The sequence below is a fragment of the Leopardus geoffroyi genome, chromosome E2 (assembly GCF_018350155.1).
Source record: "Leopardus geoffroyi isolate Oge1 chromosome E2, O.geoffroyi_Oge1_pat1.0, whole genome shotgun sequence".
Classification (NCBI taxonomy): domain Eukaryota; kingdom Metazoa; phylum Chordata; class Mammalia; order Carnivora; family Felidae; genus Leopardus; species Leopardus geoffroyi.
In genome coordinates, this window is record NC_059335.1 from 3,368,510 (window position 1) to 3,392,799 (window position 24,290).

Sequence of the window (24,290 nt, forward strand, 5' to 3'; positions counted from 1 at the left end):
ACAACTGTGAACTTTTAGGATACAGTATCGTTGATTGTCATCACTGTGCTGTGACCATGTCCTGTTTGAAGTCGTTTCTATTCAATTCCAGCAAAAAATGTGGTCATGGCTTTATTTTTTTTTATTTTTTTTATTTTTTTTTTTTAATTTTTTTTTTTCAACGTTTATTTATTTTTGGGACAGAGAGAGACAGAGCATGAACGGGGGAGGGTCAGAGAGAGAGGGAGACACAGAATCGTAAGCAGGCTCCAGGCTCTGAGCCATCAGCCCAGAGCCTGACGCGGGGCTCGAACTCACGGACCGTGAGATCGTGACCTGGCTGAAGTCGGACGTTTAACCGACTGCGCCACCCAGGCGCCCCGGTCATGGCTTTATTGAGACGCCCGTCATTTACCATCCAACTGCCCATTTAGAGTGTGCAGGTTATGGGCGCCTGGCTGGCTCAGTCAGTAGAGTGTGTGACTCTTGATCTTGGGGTCATGAGTTCAAGCCTCACGTTGGGCATTGGAAGAAAAGAAAAAAAAAGTGCGCACATGAATGGTTCATGATACATTCACAGAGTTGTGCAACCATCACCACAATCCATTTGGGAGCCTTCATCACCCCAAAAAGAGACCTGTGCCTTCCAGCAGTCACCTCCCCGACCACTTACCCCCTCCGGCCCAAGGCAACCACCAGCATAATTCATCTTTAAACGTGTTACCGATCCTTTGGGACTTGGGTCCTTTCCAGGGTTCCACAAGGACAAGTAATTAGGATTCTATGCAATTCCAGTGTGAGGGTCCCCCCACACCACCAAGCAAAAGTCCCTGACACCCACTGGAGTCCCACAGTTCAAGTCCATTCCGACGCTGGCTACCTGGAGACAGTCTCAGCCCAGAGTGGAGGGCCAGGCCCCACGGGAAAGCCCCGCCCCTCCCGGAGGCCGATTCGGACCCAGGCGGTCACCTGGGCTTCTGACCATCTGCTATATAGATCAGAGGTTCCTGAGACCACCTCCCTGGGTTTGATTAGCGTGCTCAACAGAGCAGCTCCCAGAACTCAGGAAAGCGTTTCACTTACCAGATCACAGATTTGGGGCCAAAGGGATATGGCTCACGGGAGAGATGCCAGGTACGCGGAAAGGACGTGGGGGTTCCGTGCCTTCTCTCCACACCTCCAGGTGTTCGCCGGCCTGGCAGGCTGCTGTTTATTTTTTAGAAATTACTTTTTTCCCCATGTTTTATTTATTTATTTTGAGAGAGAGAGAGTCCCAAGTTGTCAGCACAGAGCCCGACGCAGGGCTGGAAATCACAAACCGTGAGATCATCACCCCGAGCCGAAATCAAGAGTCGGACGCTGAAGCAACTGAACCACCCAGGCCCCCCAGTTTCCTGCTTTCGATATTGAATTATGTGTGTGTAAGATGTTACCACTGGGGAAAGTGGGACAAAGTTCACACAGGACCTTTTGTACTATTTTTTGCAACTTCCTGGGAGTCTCTAATAATTTCAAACTAAAATGTTTAAAAAAAAATTTAGACCTTTGTTCATCAACAAAACACCCCACCAAAGATATTTTTCTTCCTTCTTCTTCTTCCTGTCCCTCTTCCTTCCCTCTTGAGACATTTCAGTCCCGAAGCCATTTGGCGGGACTGAGCAGTGCAGGCATCCCCGGCGGCGGTTCATCGTGAGGGTCAGAGTTCAGGCAGGGCGAGGAGGGCGTTCTCACGGCGGGCAGCTTCCTGTGCAGAGTCAGAGAGATTGAGCAGGCCACACGGGTCTTCGCAGGGGTGAGGAGGTGGTAGCAGAAAGGGGAACAGATCACATGCAGGAGGCTTGCTCATGTTAAGTATACAGAAGCTAGACCTACGCTGGCAGAGAAATGTGTTAATAATAACAGAGAGAAAAAGTGAATGAGCCACACGTGAAAAGATGCTTCATATCACTGGTCGCTAAGGAAATGCAAATCAAGACCACCTCACGCCCGTTAGGATGGCAACCACCAAAGAAGAAACGCAGAAGTGTTGGGGCGCCTGGGTGGCGCAGTCGGTTGGGCGTCCGACTTCAGCCAGGTCACGATCTCGCGGTCCGTGAGTTCGAGCCCCGCGTCGGGCTCTGGGCTGATGGCTCGGAGCCTGGAGCCTGTTTCCGATTCTGTGTCTCCCTCTCTCTCTGCCCCTCCCCCGTTCATGCTCTGTCTCTCTCTGTCCCAAAAATAAATAAACGTTGAAAAAAAAATTAAAAAAAAAAAAAAAAAAGAAGTGTTGGTGAGCATAGGAGACACCCCGGGCACCATGGGTGCGAATGTAGAATGCTTCAGCCACCGTGGGAGACAGCATGGCAGTTCCTAAAATAATTTAACATAGAGTTACCATACGATCGAGCAATCCCGCTTCTGGATCTATGCCCGAAATAATTGAAAGCGGGGTCTCGAAGGGATATTTGCACACCCAGGTTCAAAGCGGTGTTGTTCACAATATCTGAGAGGCGAGAGCCGCCCACGTATCCGTCAGCGCATGAATGAATAAGCAAAATGTGGATTATTCTGTGTACGTCCATGTGGTTGGTGGGGAGTTGTCCCCAAACCTCACTGATGACCCCTCACCCCTCCACACACACTCTTGACAGAAGAGCTTGGACTACCACGCCCTTGAGCCCCCTGGGGGTTCCTTCCGGATGACTCAGGGAGGGTCCTTGCAGAACTGATGGGAACTGTGCTTTCTGGGATTTGTGGATGAGCTTGGGGTGGATGAAGGGGCAGGGGACCGTCTGATGCCTTCTCCTAACAGGCCTATCTTCCCCTTTGCAGGCTCCATCCCAGTCAGAAGCCTAAGGGTGGAGGCTCAGACTCCAGCTCCATCACCCCGAGAAGGGAGGTCTCTGAGGGTCCAGGCCCTCAGATATACTTCTATGGGATCCAGCTGTCTAAGGAGAGCATCCCAGGTGGTCCTCACAGCACCTCAGAGACCCTGGCTTGTTGTGGATGCACGTGAACCCCAACTTTGTAGGAATTCTTCGTGTGAACAGGACAGAGTGAGCAGCTCCAGGGAGACCCTCTGCACGTCTACAGGGGACAAATGACCCTCCCTAGGGATGACGCTACCAAAGAGTAAAAGTAAGGTCGTTGCATTTGTTGCCTGGGGCTGGCATAAGAAAGTGCCACCAGGGGAGAGCTTAAAGCAACAGTTCTGGAAGCTGGAATTCTGAAATCGAGGTGTTGGTCACACTCTGTTTGGAGCCTCAAGAATCTTTTCTTGCCTCTTCCAGCTGGTGACCTTCGGCTTGCCTTGGTCTGAAGACACATCACGTCGATCTCCGCCTCCAGCCTCCCAGGGTATATTCTTGCTGTTTGTGTCCAAATTTCTCTCTCCTTCTAAGGACACCAGTCATTGCATTCAGGGCTCGTCGTAATCCGTGCAAACTCATCTTACCTTGGTTACATCTGCAAAAACCCTGCTTCCAAATAAGGTCCCATTCACAGGCACCAGGGGTTAGGATGTGGACATATCTTTTTGAGGGACACAACACAATTCGACCCACAACAGTCACCGAGTTGAGGATTAGCAAAGACCACTTCCAGCTTTGAGGCAACAGTAGGAGGTAGTTAGTGAAGACAGTGCTCTAGCAGAGTACTGTGGGAGCCGACACTCCCATGACCTTGTTGAGACACGTAGGCAGCGTGTCCACGGGTGAGATGTGGTCATCCGGCTCTAACGAGGAGAACAGGAAATGATGTCCGTGGGGCCTCCTGACTCACAGATCAGGGGCGGAGGGCCCCAGACTGACATCCCATCCTAGGCTTCTAGCTTCTGGGCCCTCGTTCTAGAGAACAACGTCCTCAGCACCCAGGTCTGTCCCGGTGTGGTGCAGGTACTCAGGGATTTGGAAATGCGGACCGTGTTCCATCTCTTAGTGCCCAATCTGGTGACAGACCGGGGGATACAGGACCACACCATGAGCTCTGTCATCCTGATGTGGACAGCTCCTCTGGGCCCTGACCATCCACCCTACACCTACGGGGTCCAGTGCTGTGAGCCAGGTTTCGCCAGTGAGATCCTGAACATCTCAGGGACATGGGTCATGGTGGGGGGACTGGAAAGGAGGGCCTGGTACACCTTCACCGTCCAGGAGAGAAGGCGTGGAGTCTGTAGTGATACCCAAGTCTTTGACCTGCCCACAGGTGAGACACACAACCGTTCGGGATTTGGCACTTCTGGGCTGGTAGGAAGGGGCTGCTCTGGGCCTCTTTTCGAGGATCTGGACAGTTCATTTGAGCTCAAGGGATGGAGCCCTGTTGCTAGGGAGTGTCCCTCCTTAGCAACAGGGCTGGGCAATCACCACACATTCCCAATCTACCTCTGAGAGAGCTTTAGAAGACAAGACATACCCTAAAGTATCCACGTCCAAGTTTCTGGTCTCCAGACTCAGCCAGCTTCGGACTTTGGCCTCACCCCAAAGACTCCATTCACCCTCCACCTACTGGGTCCCCTGGGCTAGGAGGATGTGACAGGTGGGAGACCCAACATCACGGACGCTCCACTGGAGGAAGGGGGCCTGGGAGGCTGAGACACGTACCCCTTCACCGAGTAAGGATACCTACAGGTGCTCTGGGGCAGAGAGCAGGTGAGGGAGATGTTTCCAGGAACCGCACTCCCGCTTGCCTGCCCCCAACACGGTCACGAATTTGCACAAGGGAACTGCGGTGAAAGGTCCCCACAGTCCCCCACTCTCCGCTCTACATGTACTGGGTCCAGTGAAACCCTGGAGGACATCTCCAGGGACAGCAAGATCCCCAGGGACATCACGTCAGCCACACAGGCAGGACCAGTGACAGTTGGTATGAGGTGCAGACCCTGGAACCCGGGACTCTGTACACCTTCAGCGTGTGGGCAGACAGGAACAACGTGACCGGTTATGGGCAGAGCCTCCTTGCATCCACAGGTGAGATGGGCCCCCTTCTACCTGGTGGGAGCTGAGGTGGGGTCCGGGGGCAATGGGAAGAGTGGACTCCAAATCCCATCAGGCCATGGGGTCATGCCTTGCTAAGCTGCAGTGATACAGAGAGCCCAAGGGCTCATGGGAGTGGTAGTCCGAAGGGATCTGTTGCGTGTCCATTGGGGGAGGCCAGAAAATGAAGGCTAAAGAGGTATTTTGGTTTTGGGAAGAATAACATTGGCTAGACCCCCCAGGACAGATCTTCCTGTGGGAGGGGCCTGTCCATGTGGGATCTCTGGCCAGCTCAGTCTTACCGGGCAATGGTCATGACCGTCTGGGATGGAATAAGGGCCCCGTCTGCCTCTGACCTGCCACAGGGAGAACGCAGGTGAGCAGAGCCCCACGGAGACAGGGACCTGGAATGAATGGGTAGCTGAACCCCACTGTCAAGATCATTGTCTTTAGAAATAGGGTAGGTGCAAATGCCCTGGGTACCCTGGGGACACCTTGGACAGAAGACTCATCCTAAAAGAAACAGGCTGATGAAATGCCTGGGGCACAGAATTGAGCCCCCTCTTCCTCCTCTGGGGCAGGGATGGTGTCGAAGCACCGAGATGCTCCCAGAGCCAGCAGTAAAGTGGTAAGTGCCTCTCCCTGCTTCCCACTTTATCCCATGTGCTTGACAAACGGGGATTCATGTTACAGAAAGTGGTAAAAACGGCCAACGCATTACTACGTGTGCACATGATGGGGGCGCTGCCTGCATCCAAGATGGCCCCAGGGGTCCATGCTTCTGGCTTCCACATTCTTGTGCGGTCCTCTCCCACATGAAAGGGGCTGACCGGCATCCTGAGGAGGATGTGCTGAAAATGATGGTGTGTGCCTTCTGAGGCAAGGTCATCAAGGATAGTGTGACTTCTGTATTGTTCTTGCTCTCGGGTCCTTCGCTCTGGAGGAGGCTGGTAAGGTCACACAGGTGGTTGGTGGTAGGAATGAACAGAATCAGTAAGTCAACCAAAATGCCCTGAAAAGCCCTTCTGGACTCTGGAGGTCTTAGGGATGACCCAAAAATCGGGGCGCCTGGGGGGCTCAGTTGGTTAAGCATCCAACTCCATCTTGGCTCAGGTCACAATCTCACGGTTGTGGGTTCAGGCCCTGTGTCGGGCTCTGCACTGACAGTGTGGAGCCTACTTGGGATTTTCGTCTCTGCCCCTCCCCTGCTCACTTGCACTCCCTCAAAATAAATAAACGAACAACCATTACAAATAAATAAATGTGGCTATGATTTATCAAGCGTTTTAAAAGGGCCGGCCATCATTCTAAGATTTTATATGTACGCAGTCATTTCTTACCCACAGTATATCGATAAGCAGTTGTATTCACGTTTTTACAGCTGGGGAATCTGAGTCACTGCGAGTCTAAGCCACTTGGTCAAGGTCAAACGGGGCGGGCGAGGCAAATAAGCAAACACTAACAGTTTGGCCTGTGACGGAAATAGCACAGGGTCCTGACCCTGTCCAACCCAGTGTGGTCCATCTCTGACTGCATCCCCAGGGAAGGGGAGGAGGGAGATGGTTGGAGGACAGGAGGAGGGTGCACCTGGCGGGGGGTGGGGGGGGGCGGGGGGCCCATATGCCATGTCATATGTGATAGGCAGACAGGAGTGATAATGAACAGGGCTCACACCGTGAGGGCCGCTGTGCTGTGGAGGCAGGGAGAGGTGACGGGGCCTGAGTCAATGCACAGAGCCCACCGCAGGACAGGGCTTTGGACCCAGCCTCCTCTGCCCCTTGACAGATGGAGCTGGAGCTGTCTCTTTCCCAGGCCTGACTCCGGCCTGACCATTCAGGACCTGCTCTGTGCATTCATGGCGGCGGCGGCGGGGAAGCGGCCCCTGACCCAGGCGATTTGGGTGGGGCAGTGTGAGGGGACGCGGGAGGGGAGACCCCGGGCCCCCGAGAGGCGGGGCCTGAGCGCAGGAGTGCGCAGAGGTGAGGACCAGAGCTGAGGGGTGGGGCGGGGCCGGGAGCCTCCACTTCCTCCTCCTCCCTTCCCACCCTGGCCCGTGGCTTCACCACCATGAGACTCAGAAAGGGGAAATTCTCGCGTTTAAAGTCCAGCAGGTGGAAGGTCAGGGCTGGGACACCTGGGTCCCTCGGCAGTGTCTGGAGACATGATGGGGACCGGAGGGAGCCTCAGGGCCTGGGGGAGCCTGGTGCTGCTGGTGAGTGCTCCCAGACAGGGGTGGGGAGCTGGGGTCCAGAGGGGGTAGGAGCTTCCCGGAGAAGGAAGCAGGCTTCCGGCTTGTCAGTGAGCTCACACCTGGGCTCTCAGATACTGCCGTCCACTGTGAGAGTGAACTGTGCTTTCTGGCAAGACTCAGGCGTGCCCTCAAAGACCCAGGAGTCTGGGCCCCAGACCCTCCTCCCTCAGACCCAGGGGTCCCAGCCCCAGGCCCTCCTCCCTCAGACCCAGGGGTCCAGACCCCCAGACCCTCCTCCCTCAGACCCAGGAGTCCCGGCCCCAGGCCTCCTCCCTCAGACCCAGGAGTCCAGACCTCCAGCGCCTCCTCCCTCAGACCCAGGGGTCCCAGCCCCAGGCCCTCCTCCCTCAGACCCAGGAGTCCAGACCCCCAGCCCCTCCTCCCTCAGACCCAGGAGTCCTGCTCCCAGCCCCCTCCTCCCTCAGATCCTGGAGTCCAGACCCCCAGCCCCTCCTCCCTCAGACCCAGGAGTCCCAACCCCAGGCCTCCTCCCTCAGACCCAGGAGTCCTGGCCCCCAGCCCCTCCTCCCTCAGACCCAGGAGTCCAGACCCCCAGCCCCTCCTCCCTCAGACCCAGGAGTGCAGGCCCCCGGCCCCCTCCTCCCTCAGACCCAGGGGTCCCAGCCCCAGGCCTCCTCCCTCAGACCCAGGGGTCCCAGCCCCAGGCCCTCCTCCCTCAGACCCAGGAGTCCAGGCCCCCAGCCCCTCCTCCCTCAGACCCAGGAGTCCTGCTCCCAGCCCCCTCCTCCCTCAGACCCAGGAGTCCTGGCCCCCAGCCCCTCCTCCCTCAGACCCATAGGTCCAGGCTCCAGCCCCTCCTCCCTCAGACCCAGGAGTGCAGGCCCCCGGCCCCCTCCTCCCTCAGACCCAGGAGTCCCAGCCCCAGGCCTCCTCCCTCAGACCCAGGAGTCCCGGCCCCAGGCCTCCTCCCTCAGACCCAGGAGTCCAGACCCCCAGCCCCTCCTCCCTCAGACCCAGGAGTCCCGGCCCCAGGCCTCCTCCTTCAGACCCAGGAGTCCAGACCCCTAGCCCCTCCTCCCTCAGACCCAGGAGTCCAGGCCCCCGGCCCCTCCTCCCTCAGACCAGGTGTCTGGCTCCTGGTCCCCAACCTCAGTATCTTCCCCCATTACCACTTTGCTGATTAACTTCCTGCCCCTCGTCTTCCAGAGCCATATTTTTCTGAATGTGTAACCATTATCCCCTGGCCTTATCAGTGGAGCCAACCCTAGCTCCTGGGTCCCTGGAGCCCCGCCCCTGCCACACTCCCGGCTGCAGCACACACACACACCAAGAAAAGACAGATGGATGTTGCAGTGACCTTTGTTAGAGCAGAGCCTCGGGGGAGGAGACAGCTGGCTGTGTCCCTCCTCTCCCTCAGGCCCCAGTGACTTGGGTTAGGGCAGAGGACAGGAGGGTGGCTGGCCAGATCCCTCCTCCCCCCTCCCCCCTGCCACCAGCCCTGCAGTCTCCCCTGGGTCAAGGGAGACGAGGCTCAGAGTCTGACTCTCCCCTCTGTGTTCTCCCAGGGCCTGTGCAGCTGGACAGGGGCCAGGGCGGCTGGTGAGTGACCCCTGCTGAGTCTACCGCCCACACGGAGAGGTTGCACCCAAACCCGTGTGAGCTCTGGTGTGGGGAGGTGGTCTCACGGAGGGCACGGTGATCCATGGCCGGCACTCAAGGAAACGGTCCTTTCTGGACTCAGGCAAGCGCTGGGCATCGTGGAAGGCCCAGTACTGACCTCCTGTGCTCACACCGGGCCCTCCTTCCTGATCCTCAGCCCCCAGCCCGGGCAGGAACCTGACTGCGGAGGCCCGGACCCCCAGCTCCATCACCCTGCAGTGGCGGACGCCCCGTGGCCTGGACCGGAGGCACCACATCCCCTGGGGCCTGTGGACCGGACGGGATGGCGGAACTGAGGCCCCACGCATGACCGACACCAGTTTCACGGTGGACGGACTTGGGCCCAGGTCTCCGCATGAGTCTTCTGTGTGGGTGCAGCAGGATGAGACCAACAGCTCCAAGCTGACTCTGCAAACCAGCACAGGTGAGAGGCAGTCATGGCCATGTTCTCGACTTCTGCTTTTCCCAAAAGGTGGCCGGCAGCGACAAGGACATGGCAGGTTCTGTCGCCCAAGAGAAATTGAACGGAAGCCAAATGTGTAAATTTAAGTTTTTGATCAACCACTTTAATGTTTGTTTGTTTATTGAAAGAGAGAGAGAGAGACAGAGCATGAGCAATAGAGGGGCAGAGAGAGAAGGAGACACAGAATCCGAAGCAGCTCCAGGCTCTGAGCTGTCAGCACAGAGCCTGACATGGAGCTCGAACTCAAGTGGGGGAGGGGCAGAGAGAGAGAGAGAGAAAGAGAATCCCAAGAAGCCTCCTGTCAGTACAGAGATCGACATGGGGCTCGAGCCCACGAACCATGAGATCATGACCTGAGCCAAAATCAAGAGTCAGATGCTTAACTGACTGAGTCACCCAGGCTTATCCATTTTCAAAAGCAGGCTCCACGAGCAACCTGGGACTCGAACCCACACCCCTGAGATCAAGAGTCGTGTGCTCTGCTGACTGAGTCAGCCACGTGCCCCCAAATGTTATCAATATTATCATTTTGAAATGTAATCGACATATAAAAGAACCAGAAGATAGTTTACATTTTTTAAATGTTTATTTCTTGAGAGAGAGAGAGAGAGAGAGAGAGAGACAGAACGAGTTGAGGAGGGGCAGAGAGAGAGGGAGATACAGAATCGGAAGCAGGCTCCAGGCTCTGAGCTGTCAGCACAGAGCCTGATGCAGGGCTTGAACTCCAGAACCGTGAGATCATGACCTGAGCCGAAGTCGGACGCTCAACCGACTGAGCCCCCCAGGCGCCCCAAGATATTTTCTTAACTTCATACCCGCTCCTCAAAGCACAGTGCGTATTTTGCACCGATAGCACATTGTTGGATCAGGAGCAGGTGCATTGCAAGGGCTCAGCGGTCACACAGAGCTTTGGACCCCTCCCGACCCCGCGCAGTCCCAGCTTTCAGCCCCCCAGCCCTGTGAGAAACCTGAGGGGGGAGACTTGGACCAACAGCTCTATCACCCTGCACCGGGAGGTCCCCAAGGACCCAGAGCCTCAGAGATGCACCTACTGACTGGGTCCAGTGGCATGGAGACAGTGACAAAAGTGAGACCCAAAACGGGACCGTCACCAGTTACAAAGTGGGGAGTGGGGCAGGACTTCAGTCACTGTCCTCATGTGAATTTTCTGTTTGGGCAGAGAAGAACAAGGTTCCTGGCTCCAGGAAGACCCTCGAAGGTTCCTCAGGTCCCGCCCCCTGTTTCGTTCCCTTCTGCTTGAGGAGGGTGGTAGGAGATGGTTGAGAACCCACAGGATCGCCGACACATCTGGCCTCCCTGTGTGCACCATGGAACGTGGACACCCTGACCCTCTGACTCTTCTTCTGGTTCTCAACCGTGTCTGGTCTTGACAATGCAAACTCCGATCGTCAGCTCCATCATCCTGACGTGGACAGTTTCCTCGCTCTAGAGCCGCTCTGGCCAATATGGCAGCCCCTCCCCCCGTCACCTCCGTGGGGCTATTTAATTTTTTTTTTTTAATTTTTTTTTTCAACGTTTATTTTTGGGACAGAGAGAGACAGAGCACGAACGGGGGAGGGGCAGAGAGAGAGGGAGACACAGAATCGGAAACAGGCTCCAGGCTCTGAGCCATCAGCCCAGAGCCCGACGCGGGGCTCGAACTCACGGACCGCGAGATCGTGACCTGGCTAAAGTCGGACGCTTAACCGACTGCGCCACCCAGGCGCCCCTTAATTTTTTTTTAACGTTTATTTATTTTTGAGACAGAGAGAGACAGAGCATGAACGGGGGAGGGTCAGAGAGAGAGAGGGAGACACAGAATCGGAAACAGGCTCCAGGCTCTGAGCCGTCAGCCCAGAGCCCGACGCGGGGCTCGAACTCACGGACCGCGAGATCGTGACCTGGCTGAAGTCGGACGCTTAACCGACTGCGCCACCCAGGCGCCCCTTAATTTTTTTTTTAACGTTTATTTATTTTTGAGACAGAGAGAGACAGAGCATGAACGGGGGAGGGTCAGAGAGAGAGAGGGAGACACAGAATCGGAAACAGGCTCCAGGCTCTGAGCCGTCAGCCCAGAGCCCGACGCGGGGCTCGAACTCACGGACCGCGAGATCGTGACCTGGCTGAAGTCGGACGCTTAACCGACTGCGCCACCCAGGCGCCCCTCCAGTTTCATGTTTTATGTGCTCAAGAGCTCAGATGAGGGGGTCCCAGTCCCCCTCCGTATCCCCCTGGGATAGTGTCTCTTATACTGGGCCTTGGGAGAGCATTTCCATCTTTGCAGCAATTCTGTTGGAAACTGCTGGTCTAGACCCTTGCTACTCAAACTCTGGTCCTCGGGTGGGCAGTGCCGGCGTGTGCCGAGAACCGGCTGGAGATGCAGAGTCTGGGTCTCATCTCAGACCCACCGAACGAGAACCCGAATCTTAACGAGATCCCCAGTGTTATGTACGCACACTGAAGTTGGAGAAGCGCTGGTCTAGACCACACGCCTTACCTCTCCCGGGCCCAGTAGTCGAGGCAGGACTGGAGACTCTGAGGGCTAAAAATGTCCACTGCCTGTACCCCTGATCTGCTTCCTTGCTGACACCGGACCCCTTTCCCTAATTTTTCAGACCCCTATCCCGTCAGGAACTTGAAGGTAGAGGCTCAGACGACCAGCTCCGTCACCCTGATCTGGGAGGAGCCAGGTGACCCTGACTTTCAGAACTATGTCTACTGCATCCAGTGGACTGGGAGTGAGACGCAGAACACAACCAACACCAGCTTCGTGGCGGGCGGACTGCAAGCCGGGTCCTTGTATGGGTTTGCCGTGTGGGCAGAGAAAAATGGAGTCCCCAGCCCCACGAGAATTTGCAACGCCACCACAGGTGAGTGCCACCTGCTGCATTTCTCTCTCTCTCCCCTTTAAAAAACGTTTATTTAGGGGCGCCTGGGTGGCTCAGTCGGTTGAGCGGCCGACTTCGCTCAGGTCATGATCTCGCGGTCTGTGAGTTCGAGCCCCGCGTCGGGCTCTGTGCTGACAGCTCAGAGCCTGGAGCCTGTTTCAGATTCTGTGTCTCCCTCTCTCTCTCTGACCCTCCCCCATTCATACTCTGTCTCTCTCTGTCTCAAAAATAAATAAACGTTACAAAAATTAAAAAAAAAATAAAAAACATTTATTTATTTTTGAGCATCTCTTTGGGTCACATTGACCAGGAGTTGAAGAAAGAACATCACAGGTTCTGAGCTGGGATCAGTCAGGGTCTGGGACCCTCTAGAATACAGACATTAAGACTAGGGGGTGTCTCTCCTTAGCCACCAGGACTGTGTAGGGAGCACAGGCACGTTGCCTCAACTGTGGGGACATTAGGTACCATGGAATGTGGACACTCTGACCCTCTGACTCTTCTTCTCCTGGTTCCCAACTGTATCACGGTCTTGAGAATGGAAGCTCAGGCCACCAACTCCATGACTCAGATTGGGAGGTGCCCCCTGGGCCCTGGCCTTTGGGACTACATTTATTGGGTCCAGCGAACTGGAGAGGGAGACAGAATTGAGACCCAACACTTATCCAAACCTTCAGTTTCAAGGTAGAGGGACTCAAAACTGGGACCTTGTATAAATCCTCTCTGTGTGGGCAGAAAAGAATGAATTCTGTGCTGGTTCCAGACAAGAACCCCAGTAAGTCGCCCGATGACAAACACCAATGCCCACTCTCTCTTTTGGTGAGAGCTGAAGAACCAGCAAAGATGGCACCACCTTTGGGTTCTGGGATGCAGCCACCGTCTTTACAGCCTCGCCGAGCCATGCCCCAATCCTGAGTCCACAGGAGAGAGGTGGCCTTTTCTGGGGACGGGCCTGTCTGGGAGTCTGCGGCTGAGCATAAGGCTGCAGGTGTCCCGTCCCTACCCCCAGGTTCCCTGTCTAGAAATGCTCTTTAACAAGGCTGGCTGCCCCAGGAGGAGGTCCGTCCGTGTGTTTTGGATTCTCGTGGACCAGGGAGAGGATATTCTGACCCTCTGTTCCTTCTGCCAGTCCCCAACGCAGTGACGAGCCTCAGTGTGCAGAAGCAGACCAACAGCTCCATCACCTTGAGCTGGACAGCTCCCCCGGACCCAGATCATCCTCTCTACACCTACGGGGTCTCATGGGTCAAGGAGAGCACCAGCGCCATTAGCATCCGGAACACCACAGATACCGGGATCATACTAACAGAACTGGAAGCTGGGAGCTTGTACATCATCACCGTCTGGGCAGAGAGGAATGAGGTCAGCAGTGACAACCTGACACTCACTGGAGCCACTGGTGAGACTCGCGCTGGTTCTAGACAGAGCCAGTACTATTGGGATGGGAGAGAGAGAGAGGGTTGGGGAGACTTTGGTGACCCCATGTAGCCTCATAGAACCTTGAGCTTGTAAGTCTGCCTTCTAGGAAGAGTCCGTCCTCTGCAGTCAGAACTTTCTAATTGCGAGGTCTGTCTTTGGGGATGAAGAGAGCCCCTGACCATCCAGCACCACCCCTCAGGAACCAACAAAGCCAGAAGACAGAAGGGCATAGCTCATCCCAGTATACTAGCTGAACCCCAAGCAATCCAGCTCTCAGCCTATATGTGAAGGGTTCCAAGTGTGACAGGAACCAAAATTACCCCCAGGAACTAGGTTCACTGTGTGTGCATGGGTCCTGGAACTGTTTAGTCTTCGGCTATTTGGGCTAAGAAGACTAAAGACAACAGCTCTGTCAAGAAAGAAGGGCCCGGGGGCGCCTGGGTGGCTCAGTCCGTTAAGCGTCCGACTTCAGCTCAGGTCACGATCTCGCGGTCCGTGAGTTCGAGCCCCGCGTCGGGCTCTGGCCTGATGGCTCAGAGCCTGGAGCCTGCTTCTGATTCTGTGTCTCCCTCTCTCTCTGCCCCTGCCCCGTTCATGCTCTGTCTCTCTCTGTCTCAAAAATAAATAAAACGTTAAAAAAAAAAAAGAAAAAAAAAAAAAAGAAAGAAAGAAGGGCCCAGAAGTAAGGAAGGACCCTGCCTCGGTCTGCTCACCTGAGAAAGGTGATGCGTAGGACCCAGGGAGATAGACTCAGGACAGAGAGGGCCCCGGTGATCCTGGTCCCCACCTGGCCTCTTTTCTGCGGTTCACTCTTCTTAGGAAGTGGACTCGTCTGGTGACTGAGGGGTCAGGGGAGGTGGGCAGGCTCAGGCGGGAGGGTCCTTGAGGATACACCCGCCCCCTTGACCTCCTGTCCTCCCTCCTCAGCTCCCAACACAGTCATGGATCTACACAAGGAAAACCAGACGAGCAACTCAATCATGCTGCGGTGGAAGGTCCCCACAGACCCTCACTCTCAGCTCTACACGTACTGGGTCCAGTGGACCCCTAAGGGACATCCCCAGGGACAGCAAGACCCCCAGGGACATCAGACCAACCACACAGGCAGGACCAATGACAGTTGGTATGAGGTGCAGACCCTGGAACCCGGGACTCTGTACACCTTCAGCGTGTGGGCAGACAGGAACAACGTGACCGGTTATGGGCAGAGCCTCCTTGCATCCACAGGTGAGATGGGCCCCCTTCTACCTTGTGGGAGCTGAGGTTGGACCTTGGGGCGATGGGAGGGGAGTGGACTCCAAATCCCATCAGGCCATGGGGTCATGCCTTGCTAAGCTGCAGTGATACAGAGAGCCCAAGGGCTCATGGGAGTGGTAGTCCGAAGGGATCTGTTGCGTGTCCATTGGGGGAGGACAGAAAATGAGAGCTGGAAGAGAGGTGTTTTGGTTTTGGGAGGGAAAGGATGTGCTAGTTCTCGGAGAATTGGCACCAGCGGCGGGAAGTGGGGGTAGGGTGGGGAGATGGAAAGGCACCCTGTATGGCTCCTACTGACTCCTCCTGTCCCCTCCACCCAGCCCCGAGCCCAGTCACCATCACCTCCTGCATCAGCACCTCTGGGGGGCACGGGGTCATCTTGACCTGGTCCTGCCCCGTGGGAGGCTACGAGGCCTTTGAGTTGCAGGTGGGTGGACAGCGGGACTGCCAGAATGGATCGTCCTGTGGGAGGGGCGTGTCTGTGTGGGATCTCCAGCCAGCTCAGTCTTACCCAGCCACCGTCACCACCATCTGGGATGGAATGAGGGCCCCGTCTGCCCCTGTGACCTGCCACACGGAGAATGCAGGTGAGCAGATCCCCACGGGGACAGAGCTACGGTGAAAGGCTCTCTAGATCCCATCGGGCTCTGTTGTGAAGGAGCCTTACCTACACAAGGGGTCCTTTGTGTTTCCCTGTTTGCTTTCTTTGCTGCATTCTTCAAAACCGCTTTCTTGAGATATAATTCACATACCATACAATTCACCCACTGACAGTGTACAGCTAATGGCTTCGCTACACCCACAGGACTTGGCCAACCCATCACTCTTACACTATTTTCATTACTCACTAAAGAAAAATCACCTCCTTACACCATCAGCCCCTAATTCCCTCACTTCCCCACCAACCTGGCCTCGGTAATCTCAAATTTATCTTCTGTCTCTATAGATTTGCTTGTTTTGGACGTCTCCTAAAAATATCATCATCCTTCTGTGATGTATGTCATCAGTCTTTGGTGGCCAGCTTCTCTCACCTGCTGTGCCATTTCTAAGGTCCATCAATGTTGTAGCATGTATCGGTGCTTCATTGCCTTTTATTGTTAAATAATATTCCACTGTATGCAGAGACCACATTTCGTTTATCCGTTCGTCTGTGGATGGGTCCGTTGGGTGGTCTCCACTCTTTGGCTATTACGAGTAATGGTGCTATGGACATTCATGTACCCATTCCTGTGCAGAAAGGAACTTTCTTTCTCTTGGGTATATCCCCAGGAATGGAGTTGTGGGATCAAGTACTTAACTCTGTGTTTATCTTCTGGAGAAGTGCCAAACTTTTTTTCCCCAACACGACTGCACCATTTTCCACTCATCGGTGGCATATTTGGGAGAGGTTTGGACCTCATACTTAGTAAAACTCTGATCATATACCTTTGATGGTGGCCATAAGCTTCACTGGGCCCCATCTGTCACCTTCTATGAATCAGGACCTCTTATAAGATTGCGTCTCTTATCTGGAGAGAGATGGCAGGTTGGGGCAATGATAGATAGATGCCCAACTGGGCTTCTCTGGTTCCTGCTGCCCAGGAACGTCTCTTGCTTAGCAGCAAAGAGGGTCTCTGGAAGGGAGAGGAAAGATGCCCGTGTCTAATTCATGGGGACCAGGTCCATTAGGGGAATGGGCTGTGTGAGACCCTTCTAGAGCCTGTTGACAGGTCCTCGTAACCAAGGCTGTTGGGAAGCTGCATCCTGGGGCCAAGACAGCTGATGGAGGCAGGCTGTGGGCTGGAGTCTGCTCCAAGACCAGGTGTCTAAGGACAGACCCTGAGGGATCTGTGCCCATTAGAGCCTGGGGCCAAGACCGTAGGCACCACCACTGCAGGGGTGCCCTTCTGCTAGCAAACAGAACCTCTGAAAACACGAGCCTCTGTTCTGGCGGGAGGCATCAATGCCGTCAATGTGGTTTCTCAATCTTGACCCTACTGACATTTGGGGATGGATCGTTCTTTGCTGTGGGGGCCGTCCTGTACATTGTAGGATGTTGAGCAGTGCCCCTGACCCCCGCCTGCTGGATGCCAGTGCAACACCACTCCCATGGTGCCAACCCAGAATGTCCCCAGACATCGGTGACAGAATCGCCCACGCCGAGAATCATTAATCTGGGCCAAGGAGGGGAAGAGGCACTCTGGCAGCCAGGTTACCTGAGCAAATGATATCTTTGGACCAGGCTCCTCGGGAAAGTTGGGTGGGAGGTGGGGCTCTATCCAGAGGCCTTCTCCTCTCCTTTCTCTGCCCTCGCATCTGCCCTGTCGGCCCTCCGGTCACAGTCTGGGTGAGGACAGAGGTAGGAGAGATAGGTTGCCAGTGGAAGAGGCTGACTCCAACAGTCCCCGTACTTCCTAACCCAGGGGTCATCGCCGGAGCCATCGTCGGTGTGGTCCTGTTTCTCATCCTGGTGGGCCTGCTGATTTTCTTCCTGAAGAAGAGGTGGGACTCGTCACAGGGCTGACTGACCATCTTCGGGTGGGGACGGGGTGGCAGGGAGAGGGTGAGGATCCCTGTTCCGGCCTGACCCCCCCCCCCAAGCCTTCTGTTCCAATGTCTCTTTCCCAGGCACAAGAAGAGCCAGAGGAAACCGGCACCCAAGGTTCTGGGCTCCAGGTAAGCAGAAAGTGTTGGAGAAGTGTCTGGAAGAAACACTGTCAGGTCAAATCGAGGGGTGCTTGCTGGTCACCGGATAGGTTAATGGGTGGGCTCAGCGAACCCCGACACGCAATGCTCTCTGCCCCAAGGATCGCAAGCCTTTCATCACCCCCCTCCAGCCTGGGCCAGGGGCTCTGGAACCAACTCCAGCTCTGGGATTATGTGCATCCAACAAAAGATTCACTCAGCACGTGCATCATGTGTCAGGCACTGTTCTAGGCACAGAGGACACCGTGAGAGAAATAAAGATTCCTGCCTTCGTGAAGCTTACATTCGAGCACAAAAAACCATTAATAAACAAGATAATAGAGGTTGTATTAGAGGCAGTAGGGCAAGAAGGGGTGATAGAAAAGGTAGAAGCCTATTTTATTTTCTTATTTTTTTCCTTTTGTTTTTGAGAGAGAGTGCAAGCGGGGGAGGGGCAGAGAGAGCGAGAGAGCGAGAGTGAGAGAGAGAATCCTAAGCAGGTTTCGTGCCCAGCACAGAGCCCAACGTGGGGTTCCATCTCCCAACCGTGAGATCGTGACCTGAGCTGAAAGCAAGAGTTGGACACTTAACCTCCTGAGCCACCCAGGCGCCCCAGAAAAGGTAGAAGAATATTTTAGATAGGGTGTTAAAATTAGAGAAAATTGTAGAAAATTGTCCAGGTAAAGCCACACCAAGAAGATGACTAAGAGGAAGTCATTTGTGCACAGACTCATGGGCACATCTTGGGAAATGGCGTTCCAGGACGAGGGACCAGCAGGTGCAAAGGCCCTGGGGCAGGAGCATGCTTGGAGCATTTAGAGAATGTTGGGTATCTCGGCGACTGAGCAGAGTGGCACCAGAGTGTCACGTGGGGGAAGGGGGTCCAGGAAGAAGACAGGAGCAGAACTAAATGCTGCTGAGCCATCCCTCCAAGGATGGACTGAGAGGCGGCCCTTAGAATTGGAGATAAGGAGGGGCACCTGGTTGCCTCAGTGGGTTGAGCGTCCGTCCGACTTCGGCTCAGGTCATGATCTCCCAGTTCGAGGGTTCGAGCCCCGCGTCGGACTCTGTGCTGACAGCTCGGAGCCTGGAGCCTGCTTCCGATTCTGTGTCTCCCTCTCACTCTGCTCCTCCCCCACTCATGCTCTGTCTCTTTCTCTCAAAAATAAATAAACATGAAAAAAATTAAAAAAAAAAAAAGAATTGGAGATAAGGAGGCAAATAGGATAGGGGGACTTTGGGGAAAGGGGTCACTCCCCTGTGGAGTGGTGCTGCAGACACCAGGCATTGGTGATGTGGAGAAAAGAAGCAGAGAAAACTGGTGTGTGTGAGCAGTTTAAACGTGAACGGGCTGTGTTAACAGGCTTTGTTGTTGCTTAGGTGTGATAAAGGCAACAGATCCCAAGAGTCCTCAGTAAGTCACACAGGCTCAGTCGGGAGGCAAGGGAGGTGGGGACAATGGTGGGCAAGAGCCTTAGTTATGGTTTCCGTGGGAAGGAATGGGTAGCTCGAGGCCAGTGCAATGATTTGGGCGAGCTCCGGGGTGTAAGGGCTGCCTCTGGTTGTCAGGCACCCGGCCCTGAGGGCTGAGGGCAGGTGCATAGTGACTCAGCGTGTGAGAGCCACATGCACGAGGTGGTGGGTGTGTGGGCTTGACCACTGCTCAAGAAGGGCGCCGGACTGGCCTCTAGCCCCCGGCCTCCGAACTGGGTCAAGACAGTGTTTATAAAGCTGTCTTACAAGAGGACGAGCAAGAAGGAGCTGGAGCTGTGTGAGGTCAAAGACTTTTTAAAAAAAATTTTTTAGGGGCGCCTGGGTGGCGCAGTCGGTTAAGCGTCCGACGTCAGCCAGGTCACGATCTCGCGGTCCGTGAGTTCGAGCCCCGCGTCGGGCTCTGGGCTGATGGCTCAGTGCCTGGAGCCTGTTTCCGATTCTGTGTCTCCCTCTCTCTCTGCCCCTCCCCCGTTCATGCTGTGTCTCTCTCTGTCCCAAAAATAAATAAACGTTGAAAAAAAATTTTTATTTATTTATTTTGAAAGAGACACACAGAGTGAGCAGGGCAGGGGCAGAGAGGGAGGGGTGAGAGAGAGAATCCCAAGCAGGCTCTGTACTGTCAGCGGGGCTCGATCTCCTGAACTGGGAGATCGTGACCTGAGCCGAAATCAAGTCTGACGAAGTTAAGTCTGATGCTTAACTGACTGAGCTACCCAAGTGCCCCATATTTGAAAAAAATTTAAAACACTGAATTGATAGAACCTGAGAACAGATATTGGTTGCCCGAGGCAGAGGGTGGAGGGTAGTTGAGTCGGGAGAAGGGGGTCAAAAGAAATAAAGAGCGACCCCCCCCCAAAAAAAAAAGGCCCAGGGGTGTCTGGGTGGCTCAGTGACTTCAGCTCAGGTCATGATCTCACGGTTTGTGAGTTCAAGCCCCACGGCGGACTCTGCTGACAGCTCAGAGCCTGCTTGGGCTTCTGTCTCTCTCTCTGCCCCTCCCCCGCTTGCTCTCTGCCTCTCAAAATAGATAAAAATAAACTTAAAAAAAAAAAGCCCTTTCTTTTATCCCAAGATCACAGGGCCAAGGGAAGTTAAACTCTGCCCTTTTCCCACAGCCTCCTGGAGAACATCCCGGCACAAGACTTTGCTGCCCACGTGAGGAAGAACGAGAAGGATGCCAATGGCGGCTTCACAATGGAGTACCAGGTGTGGTGACAAGCGAGGGGCTGAGCTGAGCCCCACGTGTCCACCCCAGGCCTCGCCACACCTTTCTTTGCTTATGCAAAAAAAATTCAGGCACAATTATGTTTTTGCCTGTGACACCGTTACGGGCCCTCGGGTCAGCCCTAAAGAAACACGTTGGTTTCCCCGTGTTGTGTCTTCTGTCGCCTACCTCTCTGGTCCCCACTGTCCCCCAAGCCTCCCCAATGCCCTGCGGGGTGATGGTACACGTTTCTGTGGGTGCTACAGAATTCCAGGGCGCGGGGGTGAGTGGGGCGGTGCTGAACGGGGGTGTCCTCCGGGGAAGATGGAGAGACTCCAGTGTCCATGCTCCCCCCCCCCCGCCTCTGCCCGCAGCGATTGGCTCTGGAGGGCACCAAGCAGTCTCAAATGGTGGCCTCAGCTCTCGAAAACAGTGCCAAGAACCGTTACCGAAATGTGCTGCCCTGTGAGTCTTAAGGCCTCTGCTGACTTTACCCCTGGCCGTGACTTTGTCAATACCCCATCCCTGGCCCCTTCCCTTATTCCCTATGGGACACAAAGCTCTTACCCCCTGTGAGGGGGGCACCCGGCCCATTCCTCCCTGCTGAGGTCAATCCACCCTTCTTAGGGCTCCCAGAGCCTGTGTGCCCTCAGCGTGACCTCTGTCCCTGGGTCTCAGTCTTGTCTCCATACCTTCCTGGGTCTCCCATGCCTGTCTCTGCTTCACTAATGCTGGCCTCTTCCTCTAGACGACTGGTCCCGGGTGTCCCTGAAGCCCCACCAGGAGGAGCCAGGCTCCGACTACATCAACGCCAGCTTCATACCTGTAAGGTTGTGGCTGCGAACCGGGAGGCCGTTGAGCAAAGCTGAGCAGAGAAGGACCGGAGGGGGTTGTGACTTGCCTGTTTTCTCCCATCAGGGTCTCTGGGGCCCCCGCGAGTTCATTGCAGCCCAGGGCCCCCTGCCCCAGACGGTGGCTGACTTCTGGCGCCTGGTGTGGGAGCAGCAGAGCCGCACCCTGGTCATGCTGACCAACTGTGTGGAGTCCGGCCGGGTGAGGGATCCGCAGGGTCTAGGTGTTGAGCCTTGGCCTCCCATGTGACCCCAACCTCCTCCAGTACCCTCAGCCCATCCATTGGTCCGTATAACCCAGTGGCCTTGAGAAGGAGGGGTCCTCCTGGCTGGGATGAATCTACACCAGCACTGAGTACAAGAGCCCCGGTGTAGACGGGCATCAGGACAGGTTCTCTGACCTCTCAGTCGTTCCCCAGGTGAAGTGTGAGTACTACTGGCCTCTAGACGCCCAGCCATGCACATATGGGCACCTACAAGTGGCCCTGGAGGGTGAGAAGGTGCTGGAGAACTGGACAGTACGAGACCTGAGGGTCCGGCACGTAAGTCTGCTCCACCCTGCCAGCCCCACCCCGACCCTCGCTCCCTCCCCCAGAACTATCTGGGCAGTTGACTCCTCAGAACCCCTCCGGAAGCCTAAACTTCCGTCACTGTCTCAGGGGACCACAGTGTGTCCAGGGATGCCCCCCACCAGTCAGAAACCAGCCCACCCTGGGGTGCTGAGCGCTCCCTCCCCAGCCTCCCCTCCCTCTCTCTAGATCCAAGAGCAGAAGACACTACGTGTACGTCAGTTCCACTACATGACCTGGCCAGACCACGGCGTCCCCCACTCCCCAGACCCCTTGCTGGCCTTCCGGAAGATGGTCCGGCAGTGGCTGGACCAGACCGTGGAGGGAGGCCTCCCCATTGTGCACTGCAGGTGAGGACCCGCTGGCTCTAAGAGAACGGCCCCTGCCGGTTTCAGGAACCAGAACCTTCTACAGGAGATGGAAGAGAGGAGGAGGGGAATGCGTCGGTGGAGAGAAGGGAGGAAGGGGTGAGGGGCAGGAGAGAGAAACAGTCAAAGGTTTTGAGAAACATTTGAAACACCTCCAGTGCACGCCGGGAACCTCATCCCGCCCATCACTCCCCTGTCGTCCATACTGAAGACTGTAGAGGAGGTTATGGGCGGGGGGGAGGCGGGGGACGACAAGGGGCTTGCTCCAGAGTGGCCGACAGCCTCTGAAATGGGGGCTCTGGTTACAGTGACCGTTGCATTCAGGGAGCACGTACCACCCGCGACGTGATGGGAACTCCGCAGTCACGGTCTTGCTGGTCCCCAGGGCCACCTCATGACCAAAAGGGTTTCCTCCCCATTACAGAGCTGGGGAAACCCAGTCAGAAAGCGTACGTCTTGGGCTCAAGGCGTAAGGGGTCAAGCTGATGCCTGTGGTGGCACTCTTACATTCTCTGCTGCCGCCCCGTCCCAGGATAGCACCCCCTGGAGGTGTCCCCAGCAGGGGGGCATCCCCTCCCCCAAGCACAGAAGAGACTCCTGCGGAATGGTTAAGACGGTTGATTTGAACTGGAAAAAGGATTGAAGCACTGGTTCATTCCACCACGTGGAAGAACCTTGATAACACGGTGCTGAGGGAAATGAGACAGACACGACAGGTCACATGTAGTGGGATCCCGTTTATGGGAGATGTCCAGAATAGGTAAGCCCACAGAGCCAGATTGATGGTCACCAGGGGCTGGGGAGAGCGGAGAGTGGGGAGCGACTGCTTAGCGGGTACAGGGTCTCCTTCTGGGAGGACGAAAGTGTCTGGGAACTAATTAGATGTGGTGGTCACACAACGTCGCGAATGTACTAAATGGCACTGAACTGTTTACTTTAAAATGGGTTTATGTCTAAAAAATGTTTTGGAATGGTCAGCTTGGGAGTTCCTTTTTCTCGTGTGTGAGCTCCAGAGTGACCTGGGACAGACAAGCGACCTCACTGCTCTCAGCCTCCATTTCTCCATCTGTAAAATGGGTGTGCTGTTAGCTCCTACTTCTCAGGCTTGGGAAAAGTGACAAGGGCGCATAGGGCATTGGAGGCAGGGCCAGGCAGACAGGAGCTCCAGGCAGAGTCACACACAGTGGCTTTTACCGCTTACACGGTATCCCCCCAGAATGCTATCTTGCCGAATAAAAAACTCTGATCCCGGATGCTCCAAAAATATATCCCTCCAATCAGCCAAGACTCCCCCTTCCTGTGGCCTGACCCCTTCTTGTTCCTGCCTAGTGCTGGCGTGGGCCGCACAGGCACCTTCATTGCCCTGGACGTCCTGCTGCGGCAGCTGGAGCGTGAGCGTTTTGTGGGAGCCTTCAGCTACGTGCGGAAGATGAGGGAGAGCAGGCCTCTCATGCTACAGACTGAGGTGATGGGGTTCCCGAGGGCACAGGGGGGTGGGGGTGGAGCCTGGGGGGAAAGCAGGCCCAGGCTCAGAAGGGCACCCCTCACCCCCTACCCCGTGCTCCTCCCCAGGCCCAGTACGTGTTCCTGCACCAGTGCATCCTGCGGGGTCTCCAGCAGTCACTCCTAGCCCCAGCAGAGAAAGGGGCTTCGTATGAGAACCCGCTGTATGAGAATGTCTAAGCCACAAGAGAGTTGAGACCCCAGTGGAGACTCAGACTCTGGATCTCCACTTGAGCCCAGATTCCTGGAGCCCTGGGAGAGCAGAGGGCTGGGGTCCCAGACACCTGAGTCTTGCAGGAGGAGGGGAGGCCTGGGTGTCTAAACTGTTTCCCTGGAGGACAGAGGGAGGTGGGAGTGGGTATCCTGGATTCCTGGTCCCTTGGAGGAGGAGGGATGGGAGCTAGGCTTTCCTAGTTCTTCGAGGGAGGAGGAGGCTGGAGGCCTAGGCTGCTGGATTCTGGGGAAGGAAGAAGTTCGCGTCTGGAACTCTAGCTACCCCTGGTGCAAAGGCAGACAGGATCCATCCCATTTTTTATTCCAGAAACCAAATCTGTCTTCTAGGATCTGAGATTTCCCTGCACCCCACTGCGTGTACATATCTTTTTCTTCTATCCCATAATTTATTAAATCATTATTCTCCCCCAGAGATGCTTGCTATAGTGGATTTCTGGGTCTGGAAATAATATTGGGGTGGGAGTGGGGCTGGATTCCTGATGTTTAAGCACTGAGGTAAATGTCCTAGGGAAGAAGCGAGACCCATAATTTTGCACCCAAAAAAAAATGTGCTTGGATGGTTGAGTCTCTTAGAGAGGGC

General features: G+C 55.4%; 1 protein-coding gene across 4 annotated transcripts; it reads left to right on the forward strand.

Moving 5' to 3' along the window:
* Positions 1-2,247: 2,247 nt before the first annotated feature.
* On the forward strand, positions 2,248-24,122 carry PTPRH (protein tyrosine phosphatase receptor type H). Of its 4 annotated transcripts, XM_045441474.1 has the most exons (19): positions 2,248-4,922; positions 6,714-6,907; positions 7,032-7,140; positions 8,706-8,739; positions 8,957-9,223; positions 11,878-12,132; positions 13,280-13,549; positions 14,497-14,796; positions 15,144-15,410; positions 17,226-17,304; positions 17,431-17,478; positions 20,097-20,187; positions 20,560-20,650; positions 20,934-21,010; positions 21,104-21,238; positions 21,456-21,578; positions 21,795-21,955; positions 23,303-23,438; positions 23,546-24,122. In XM_045441474.1, the coding sequence occupies exons 3-19, from the start codon at positions 7,090-7,092 to the stop codon at positions 23,654-23,656; spliced, it is 2,496 nt and encodes an 831-aa protein (XP_045297430.1). In that variant the 5' UTR covers positions 2,248-4,922; positions 6,714-6,907; positions 7,032-7,089; the 3' UTR covers positions 23,657-24,122. The 4 variants fall into 4 exon arrangements, with proteins under 4 accessions (XP_045297430.1, XP_045297431.1, XP_045297429.1 ...); XM_045441475.1 differs by lacking the exon at positions 2,248-4,922 and having other exon boundaries at positions 6,556-6,907; XM_045441473.1 differs by lacking the exons at positions 2,248-4,922; positions 6,714-6,907; positions 8,706-8,739 and having other exon boundaries at positions 6,950-7,140.
* Positions 24,123-24,290: the final 168 nt, after the last annotated feature.